Below are 10,220 nucleotides of genomic sequence, written 5' to 3' on the forward strand. Positions count from 1 at the left end.
AATACATTTTTCCAGAGGAGCAGAAAAAATTATAGATTTGAAGGAATGTTAAAAATATGAATGGCTAATGATAGTGTTAGATTGTCAACTGAAGAAAGGATTGCCCTCTTTAAGCGCTCTCCTCTCTGAACTGAAGGTGACCTGGCGACTTGTAATGGAGCGAAGCGCAGCCTCAGAAAATTAAGTTACGAAAATTAAGTCAATTTTTTGAAAATAATTACATAGACATACAGCATTCATATATGTATATGTATAGATATATATATATATATATAGAGAGAGAGAGAGAGAGAGAGTTGGGGGTGCGGGAGAGAGGGGGACGGGGAGAGGGACTGGCAAGTGAGAGCTGTAATGTTGCAGCAGGCCTAGTATCAGAACCTTGGCAGATGGTCTTTTAACTTTTTCTCTACAAAAATAATTCTCCGTCCCTCTCCCTCTTTACACATACATACATTATACATACATAAAGGCTGCATCTTTCTCACTCTATAGATACGTATACATGCACATCGATATCTTTTTGTTTCTCTCTCTCTCTCTATGGGTTTTTTGAGAGGGGAAACTGAGTACCCACTGTATAATAGAGAGAGTTGTTTCTATTCTCTCACACACACCTTGCAGCAGCTCCCTGGCTAAACGATGTGATTGAACATTGCTCTTCACAGTTTTCCATAATTCTCACTGGAATAATTATATCCTTCTTCTCCAATCTCTTTTATCAATTCTGTAAATCCAAGACTCAATGCTCTCATAGTTAAACTCTTTTAACAGTTTCAGCCCAAAACCGTATTCTAGAGAAGGCCTTTACATCAACTTGTCTTTTTTGTCGGACTGGGAAAAACCTGGTTTCTAGATGGTTGTGAGTGTAGTGTAAGCCAAATTTAAGTTGGGATTATGGCTAATTATTTGAAAATAATCGCTATTCTGGGATTCCTAGTATTGTTCTTGAGCTTTGCTTCCGGGGATTCAAATGACGGTTAGTGTGTTTTTTATTTTTTGGGGTTTCTGATCTCTCTCTATTTGTCATCATTCTTGGGTCTTTATAGTTTAATATTTTAGTAATTATATATTAACATTTCGCTTTTTGAGGAAGTTTCTCTTTCATTTTTCTTTATTAAAATCACTTGGGACATTATTATACTAGATAATCACGTCATTGTCTTTTCTAAATCTTGATTTTTTTATTGTCTTATTGACACTCAACCAATTCGTGTTGAAATCGTCTTCTCCTTCTAGCTCTATTTGAGCTCATAGAACTAGTCAGATTTTCATGATTATTTTTATTTATCTTGATGAAAGGGGCAACTTTGCTGGACATGAAGAAGTCATTCAGAGATGTGGAAAATGTTTTATATGACTGGACAGACTCTCCATCTGCAGACTATTGTGTATGGAGAGGGGTAACCTGCGATAATGTCACCTTCAATGTGGTTGCACTGTAAGACACTTCCTTTATTCTATTAACCTGCAGCTGCTACAGTAATTTTTATCTTTTGTAAATGGTGGGTTGTGTTTAAATTTCCATAGTAATCTCTCGGGTTTGAATCTTGATGGTGAAATCTCAACTGCAATTGGACAGCTCAAGGGCCTTCTCTCAATGTAAATTTACTACCATATATGAATCTTTCTGTTTGTCTTATTCCTAAGTGTTCAACTATTATGGGTTCTGAGTGAGGATGAAATTGCTGTGTACGTTTTATAATAGTGACTTGAGGGGAAATAGGCTCTCAGGCCAGATACCTGATGAAGTTGGTGATTGCTCATCTTTAAGAAGCTTGTAAGTTAATGTTTTTTGGTTCACTGATATGGATTTTGTTTAGGCCTAATTATAGTGACCGTTAGTTACTTTGAAGATGATTTTAATTCTGCTGTTACCAGGGATTTATCTTTCAATCTTCTGCATGGAGACATTCCCTTCTCCTTTTCAAAGCTGAAGCAGCTGGAGAGCTTGTGAGTTTTTGCTTCCTAGTGCCTGTTCTTTTCTTCACTTGCCCATTTTCTGTTGCAATAGGTTTCTCTGTTCAAGCTGGTAGGACTAATTCAGCATAGTTGCTTTCACTAGGATTTTGAAAAATAACCAGTTAATCGGTCCGATTCCTTCAACACTGTCTCAGATTCCAAACTTGAAAATACTGTAAGTTCTGTTACAATCTTTTCATCCCCATCTCTAGTTTGTGATTATGAGGTCATAAAATTGTGAATTTATTCAAATCATTGTTATAGGGACCTGGCTCAGAATAAATTGAGTGGGGAAATACCTAGACTTATTTATTGGAATGAAGTTCTTCAGTATCTGTGAGTATGATAATCTATGAATATTGGTCTGAGTTCATCCTTTAGTAGATATCATTCTTGTAAAGCACATAAACATTTTTCCTCCGAACGCAGGGGGTTGCGAGGAAATAACTTAGTCGGCACTCTTTCCCCTGACATGTGTCAACTGACGGGGTTGTGGTACTTGTAAGTTTCGATTAATATGCTCTTATCACAGTTGCCTTAAATTACACTTTTTTAAGTGACGATTGTCATTTATTACATACAGCGATGTTAGGAACAATAGCTTGACGGGTTCAATTCCTGATAGTATTGGCAACTGCACTGGCTTCCAGGTTTTGTATGTATCTCGCCTTCGCTAAGCATGTGTTGAACTCTATGAGCAGTTTTTTGTATACTATTGGAAAAGATGAGATCGGATTTAGACATTCTTTTTCTTTCTTTATGTTGTACAATGCTGCATAAATCCACATTGCCAAACAAAGTCAATAGTGCTCGACATGGTTTAGTGAAATTCTTTCCTTTCAATGTCAGGGATTTGTCATACAACAACTTTACAGGGGAGATTCCATTCAACATTGGGTTTCTCCAAGTCGCTACCTTGTAAGTCTCTGCTAGCTTTCTTCTTTGGAGAGCGTTGTTTTGCACTCTGTATGATAAATTCATTAACCTCTACATATTGTTGCATTAGATCATTGCAAGGTAACCGGTTTTCAGGGCAAATTCCATCTGTAATTGGATTGATGCAGGCACTTGCGGTTCTGTAAGTGCTCTCTAGTTCCCATTGTATCACCTTACGAGTTAAATTAATGTTTTTGACAATCTGCTTGTCATTTAATTAATTCTCTATGTTTATGAAGCTGTCACTGAACTCTTACTTTACAGGGATCTTAGCTGCAACATGTTGAGTGGACCAATCCCTTCAATTCTCGGAAATTTAACTTACACTGAGAAATTGTTAGTATTGTAACTTCCTTTTGAACTCTCATTATTTTACTCGGTGAAGCTCAAATTTGGATTAACAGTCATGAAAGTTTCTTGTATATGATCATGTTGGATGGAATACTGGATAGTTCATCTGGAGTGCAATAACCAGAACTTCTGCTTCTTGCTTTTCTTTCATAATATTGGTTCTAATTCTGAATAAATATAAATAATATATTTTGTTACCTACTGAATACATAATTACCATTACATTGAATTGCTTTTGAACCATAAAAATGTAAAGTTATACTGACATAATTAGTAATATCCATTATTTTTACTAAATGTCTTTTCTTTGTCTTACTAATAGAAACATATTAATTTGTAGGTATCTACACGGCAACAAGCTAACTGGCTCCATTCCTCCAGAGCTAGGCAACATGACAAAGCTCCACTATTTGTATGTTACTTTTAGTCTTCTTTTCAATACATTTATGCACTTTGATGCTCGGACTCTTCGAAATGGTTGTAGTACCCATGTCCGTCGACATGGGTATGGGATACATGTCGGATACTCCAAGTTTCAACTGGACATTTTGCCTTTTTAAACTTCTTTGTCTTTTCCCTTTCTTTCTCGCTTCTACTCTATAAACCTAGCATTGCTTCTGAGAGGGTAGAGAAATGCGACGGTGTTAGGCTTTCTCTTCTTCTTCCTTTTTTTCTTTCCCTTTTCTTCCCTTTAGTTCAGGGTTCTGCGTGTATTAAATGAAAATGGGTTTCATATAATGCTACACTAAGTTCAAATTGTAATCAAGTCCCTTATTTTCTATTTTATATAACATTTAAAATAATGAATTTCCTATAATTGAAAACTAAACCTCAAAATAATGAATTTCCTATAATTGAAAACTAAACCTCAAAATTGTATTTTATTTGTTTTAACCTTTTATTCATTACTCATTTCCTTCTTTGCGAGCAATTGATTTTGATCTATTCAAAATGACATCTTGGGTTAACAAAAAAAATTGAAGCTTGAAAAACGTATCCACTTACCCAAGTCCGAAATTTGGATTTTTTTTAACCATGTCTCCGTATCCTAAATTTTAGAAAATAAAAAATTCGACACTTAGATATGTACCCGATACCCATACCCGAGTCCAAGCATCATAGTAATTTTGCATAAACCTGCACAGTTATGTCCTGAATGGACACTCATGTGAGACATCTGTAGGCTGTGATAGCGAGCACTTGGCTTCTGCTTCTGAAGCAATATATGGGCTTTTAGTTTTTACGGATCAATAATTATGATATACAATTTTTGTACTGAAGTGTTTTTTTGTTTAACAGGGAACTAAACGATAACCTTCTTACTGGGAATATTCCACCAGAACTTGGGAAGCTCACAGATTTATTTGACTTGTATGTCATGTTTCTTATGACTGTTTTCATTATATTATATCACGCTATATAGATCAGAAAATTTAAGTTAATCCTGTTGCTTTGTCACAGAAATGTTGCCAACAACCACTTAGATGGGCCTATACCAGATAATCTTAGCTCTTGTACTAATTTGAATAGCCTGTAAGCATCTGATGTAGTTTAGTATTTCTTTTCTTTCTTTAATTTTAGTCTTTCTAGATTATTTACTGAATGGTTTGATGACAGTAATGTACGTGGTAACAAATTGAATGGAACTATTCCCCTGGCATTTCAAAAGCTGGAAAGCATGACTTATTTGTGAGTTTCTCACTGATGTTTGTTCTGAAAATTTTCGTTTGCCTGTATTCTTCAGTTCGTATCTGGAGATGGATGTGCTATGAGTATGAATTCCGTGTTTCTTTATGTTGTATAGGAATCTATCCTCCAATGAGATTAAGGGCCCCATTCCAATTGAGCTATCACGAATTGGAAATTTGGACACTTTGTGAGTGCCTGGTTGCCAACTATCTATGAACTTGTCCCATGTCTAATTTCTCTTTAAACGAATGCTTAATTTTAATTATGATTAAGTGATAATTTTTTTCTCCTCTCTGGGTGGAATAGAGATCTCTCAAACAATAGAATCAGTGGTTATATGCCTTCCTCACTTGGTGACTTGGAACATCTCCTGAAACTGTGAGTTCGTCATGACCGGATTTTAGTTCATTCTATATATTTTCATCTAACTGTCTCTTAACAGGAATTTGAGCAAGAATGATTTGACTGGAATCATACCAGCTGAGTTTAGTAATCTAAGAAGTGTTATGGAGATGTAAGAAGCATACTACATAACTAGGAAATTTTAACTAGTTTCTTTGATCAATCTTTTGATTCTGTGAATCACATTTTTTAATTGTAGCGATCTTTCAAACAACCGGCTCTCGGGCCCAATTCCTCAGGAACTTGGTCAGCTTCAGAATCTTTTCTTGCTGTAAGTTGTCGGCCTCCAAATGATTTTGACAGTTATATGTCAAACAAAATATCCCTTTATTGTCCTCAGTTTTTAATGAGTGATTCATTCAACTAATAAGTTATTTTAATCTTTCTTGAGAAACAACAGTTATCTGGAGAACAATACTTTATCTGGTGATGTAATGTCCCTTGCCAATTGTATCAGTCTCATGATTCTGTAAGTTCACCAATACCAGCAAGTATTTTACGACTTTTGATGCAAGAAAGCATTATTTATTTTCTTGCATGTAACTGTATCTTTGCAGGAACGTATCGTATAACAACCTTGATGGGAATATTCCGACGGGCAATAACTTTTCAAGATTTTTACCTGACAGGTGACAGATTTCATTTTTCAACCACCTTTTTGACTTTAAAATTTCTAATGAGCAACGAGGTTTCTTTACTTGTTTTAATTATTTGGCATACCGTTCTTGGTTCATTTTAATTAACCTTTTTATTTTCAGCTTCTTGGGTAATCATGGTCTCTGTGGATACTGGCTTAGCTCTTCTTGCCATGCATCTCGCCCAACTGAGCGAGGTGAGACCATTGTATCTGAATCGGAATTAACATTAGCACCATAACCTGAGTGTCTGAGAACTGTTCTAATCTTTTACATTCATATTTTGTTCATTTGCGTTTGTAGTTGCAATTTCAAAAGCAGCTATACTGGGAATTGCATTGGGTGCCTTGGTAATTCTTCTCATGATCTTAGTAGCTGCTTGCCGACCACACAATACAAAACCTTTTATGGATGGACCACTCGACAAACCAGGTGGATTAACTTCTCTTGCCAATACTTTTCATGTCTAATCAGTAGTAGTAGTTAATTTTCATTGTATTGCCTATTCGAGTGGGTAGAATATGTTAACTGACGACTTTTTCAACTGTCAGTTAATTACTCGTCCCCAAAGCTTGTTATCCTTCACATGAATATGGCCCTTCATGTATATGAAGACATTATGAGAATGACAGAGAACTTGAGTGAAAAGTACATAGTTGGTTATGGGGCGTCAAGCACTGTGTACAAATGTGTTCTTAAAAACTGCAAGCCTGTGGCTATTAAGAAACTTTACTCTCAGTTCCCACATTGCCTAAAGGAATTTGAGACAGAGCTCAAGACAGTTGGGAGCATCAAGCATCGGAACCTTGTTGGTCTCCAAGGATATTCCCTTTCTCCATATGGAAATCTTCTTTTTTATGATTACATGGAAAATGGAAGCCTATGGGATCTCCTTCATGGTCGGTAATCCATTTTCTGTTGTTTTTGCATAGTATTTTTTGCACTTCTGTTGAATTAGTTGTTGAAATGCTTTGAATTTCAGGGCCTACAAAGAAGAAAAAGCTTGATTGGGATACACGTCTCCATATAGCACTTGGTGCTGCACAAGGGCTTGCTTATCTTCATCATGATTGTAGCCCTCGCATAATCCACCGGGATGTGAAGTCATCCAACATTTTACTAGACAAGGATTACGAGGCCCACCTAACAGATTTTGGCATTGCCAAAAGCTTATGTGCATCCAAATCCCATACTTCCACTTACATATTGGGAACCATTGGTTATATCGATCCTGAGTATGCCCGTACCTCCCGTCTAACAGAGAAGTCTGATGTCTACAGCTATGGAATTGTCCTACTCGAGTTGCTTACTGGAAGAAAAGCTGTGGATAACGAATCCAATCTTCATCATCTGGTCAGTTATTTTTATTTTCATCCCAAGTTTTTTAATAGACTTGAATATCCATTGTGATATATATTGTTCATCTTTTTATGGGGATTTCATTTTTAATCCCTTGAATGCTTTCTTATTCATTGCAGATATTAACCAAGGCGTTGAACAATGCAGTCATGGACACAGTAGACCCAGAGATCTCTGAAACATGTAAAGATCTCGGAGAAGTCAAGAAGGTTTTTCAGCTAGCACTTTTATGCACTAAGAAACAACCATCAGAGAGGCCAACCATGCATGAAGTGGCTCGAGTTCTTGGGACCATGATGCCACTATCCAATCCGAAAATGCTGACCCCATCAGCACCTGGTGCCCTCCCATCCACCAAAGGTCCATGCTACATGGATGAGTATGCAAATCTCAAAACTCCTCACTTGGTTCATTGTTCATCCATGAGCACCTCGGATGCCCAACTTTTCCTCAAGTTCGGGGAAGTTATATCCCAGAACACCAGTTGATCTTATCTTCAGGCAGGAAAAAAAAAAAAGAAAAAAAGAAAGGGAACTCTTGCTCTGCTGAAAGAATCTAGGGCAAAACATGAAATATTGTATACGGATGTATTGCCAATTAATTATGCTCTGAAAAAATGGACTGGCTCATTGCCGCCATCAAGAAGAAATAGTATTGACATTTTGAGTACTGTATCAAGTATGGTCGAGGACCACTGTCATTGAATCTAGGCTGGAACTGCCTGTATGATGCTTAGCCATCCATATATGCTAGCACATAGATTTTCCCTTGTGGTTTATTTTTCTTCCTTTTCGTGCAACAACCAGAAATTTATTGTTTGGCGTCAGTAACAGCAAAAGATAGGGACTGCTGCAGCGTAGCAATTACCGCAATAAATGGCCATAAATTGCAGCCCCGCAAGGGAAGGATTCTTCTGTTAAAATAAATTTTGAGGTCTGATTTGTTTGTTAATTCAAACTTTTGTCTTCTACCAGTTTGGTTGTTGGCACAATGTTGAATAGTGGCCGACGTTGCTCAATCTGGGTCGGACGTTGCTGCTGTGACCAAGGCTTCCTAATGGCGGCCTTTCTTTTGCTTTGCTATCCAAGTGGCATTGAGACTTCTCGAAAGTTTCTATTCTTTGTTCTTAGGAATCGGGCATTGGGATCATTTAAGATTGGTTGCTTTTAGTAATAGTCGCATTTTCGTAAAAGCTGTGGCACCTATTGAGTTATCTTTATCACCATGGCTGGAGGAGTGTATTGTGGAAAACTAACTTGAAACAAGATTAAAGCTATATGTACATAGCCATATTTCACAGAAAACATACAGATTATTCACATGTGGGAGGACCCACTTTATTGTTGAGAAAAATGTAGGGAAATCTGTAAACTTAATGAACTGATTGAGAAAAATGTAGGAAAATTTGAAAAATATCTAACACTTATTAAAATATTACCCCAAAAATACTCACCACACCCTTGCTTGTGTGTGTTTGTAAAGGCCCTGCGTGTAGTGCCATTCTTGAAACAAAAATACATTACTCCATCCAAAATTGGAGAAATAGATTGAAGCAAGTTATTCAACTTGAATTCAAGACAATGTGAAATTAAATCTATCCTTACGACGTAATAAGAACAATAAATGCATTAGATGCTTCTACACGTAGTATATTTGGTCATCTACAAAGGCTAGACAGCAGCATGTATATAGGTCAGAGTTTTATTTGATCCCGTGAAATAGAAATAGAAATAAAAATAAAACTGTTATCATGATTGAGAGAAGTAGATTATAACATTCCTAATCTGTAAAATAATATTCTTGATAAATATTAGAATCCATTATGACACTATGTGATATGAATAGTGGACTACAATGGTCAATCAAGTGAAGGTAATTGCTCAATTGCTGCCATTCTAGCTCAACTACCTGCTCTAGCTTGACTACCGTTATGCTAACCTAACTACCAATGCCTAGCACAACTGTCACCGTGCTAGCCCGACTATCGGTATCGTAGATTAACCACCATGACCCCAACCGCCTGACATTTATTGATAATTCCATTAATTGTTCAGTGGGTGGACCATTAAGTACGTGGATGAAAACCACATAGTGAGTAGACGTGTTCCACTAGACATGTAGACAATAACCGCTTAGCGGTTACATGGCACCAAGCATCTATAAATATTCCAAAGGCATGCTAGGTAGAGTCGAACCGGCTCACGAGCCGAAATGAGAGGCTCGGGCTCAGCTCGAGTAAAATGGTTTGAACTTTTTTGTGAACCCTAATCGAGCCGAGCAAAAGCTCGGCCAAGAAATCAAAGCTCAAGCCTTATCGAATCGAGCCGGACAGGCTCGAGTTTATTTATTTATTTATATTTTAAATAAAGGCAGGAGGGTGCTGCCTTAAATTTCAAGAAGGCAGCAGGTTGTTGCCTTTAAATTGTAGTTTTGTTTGTTTGTTTGTTTATTATTATTATTTTTTGAATATAGGCTCATGAGCTCGAGCTGGCGAGCCATGTAGGTTGGCTCGAGCTCTATGCCCGGCAACCCAAAATGGGGCTTGGCTCTGGATTCTTTCGGGCCCGAGCCGACGAGTCCGATTGTCATCTCTAGCCATGTATGAGGATCTTTCTTTTCACAATATGTTTCTGGCTTTCTCTCGTTTTCTGTGAGTTATTTTTTATCAAACTCAATCACGAATTCTCATGTCAAAGGTTGCCCAGCCTCTTCCTGCATGTGTCTCATTGTATTTATTGGAGTGGCAAAGGCCGCCTTGATCCACTATGGAAATTGGAAGGTTGTCTCGTTGTTATTTCATTGTCCCCATCCGCGGGAAATTATTCATTGGAGTAGCAATGTCGAAAAGGAATTATTCATCCTTGGGAAATTATTCATTGGAGTAGCAAA

The 10,220-nt window shown here is 37.1% G+C and overlaps 1 protein-coding gene across 1 annotated transcript; it reads left to right on the forward strand.

The window, feature by feature from the left end:
- The first annotated feature begins 354 nt into the window (after positions 1-354).
- Positions 355-8,109, forward strand: LOC111398770 (LRR receptor-like serine/threonine-protein kinase ERECTA). Its single transcript, XM_023025857.1, has 27 exons — positions 355-976; positions 1,300-1,438; positions 1,528-1,599; positions 1,706-1,777; positions 1,879-1,950; positions 2,063-2,134; positions 2,224-2,295; positions 2,389-2,460; positions 2,543-2,614; positions 2,809-2,877; positions 2,966-3,037; positions 3,160-3,231; positions 3,587-3,658; positions 4,546-4,617; positions 4,708-4,779; positions 4,864-4,935; positions 5,051-5,122; positions 5,242-5,313; positions 5,378-5,449; positions 5,537-5,608; positions 5,738-5,806; positions 5,895-5,966; positions 6,096-6,169; positions 6,276-6,404; positions 6,524-6,871; positions 6,955-7,325; positions 7,451-8,109. The coding sequence occupies exons 1-27, from the start codon at positions 895-897 to the stop codon at positions 7,817-7,819; spliced, it is 2,946 nt and encodes a 981-aa protein (XP_022881625.1). The 5' UTR covers positions 355-894; the 3' UTR covers positions 7,820-8,109.
- The last annotated feature ends 2,111 nt before the right edge of the window (positions 8,110-10,220 follow it).

The sequence above is a fragment of the Olea europaea genome, chromosome 8 (assembly GCF_002742605.1).
Source record: "Olea europaea var. sylvestris chromosome 8, O_europaea_v1, whole genome shotgun sequence".
In the NCBI taxonomy this organism is placed as follows: Eukaryota; Viridiplantae; Streptophyta; class Magnoliopsida; order Lamiales; family Oleaceae; genus Olea; species Olea europaea.

Bases quoted from the DNA above. Each gene is read 5' to 3' on its own strand.
- LOC111398770 (XM_023025857.1), top strand. From the start codon at position 895: ATGGCTAATTATTTGAAAATAATCGCTATTCTGGGATTCCTAGTATTG. The intron at 4,618-4,707 runs GTATGTCATGTT...GCTTTGTCACAG, and splicing joins CTCACAGATTTATTTGACTT to AAATGTTGCCAACAACCACT. The intron at 5,314-5,377 runs GTGAGTTCGTCA...GTCTCTTAACAG, and splicing joins TTGGAACATCTCCTGAAACT to GAATTTGAGCAAGAATGATT.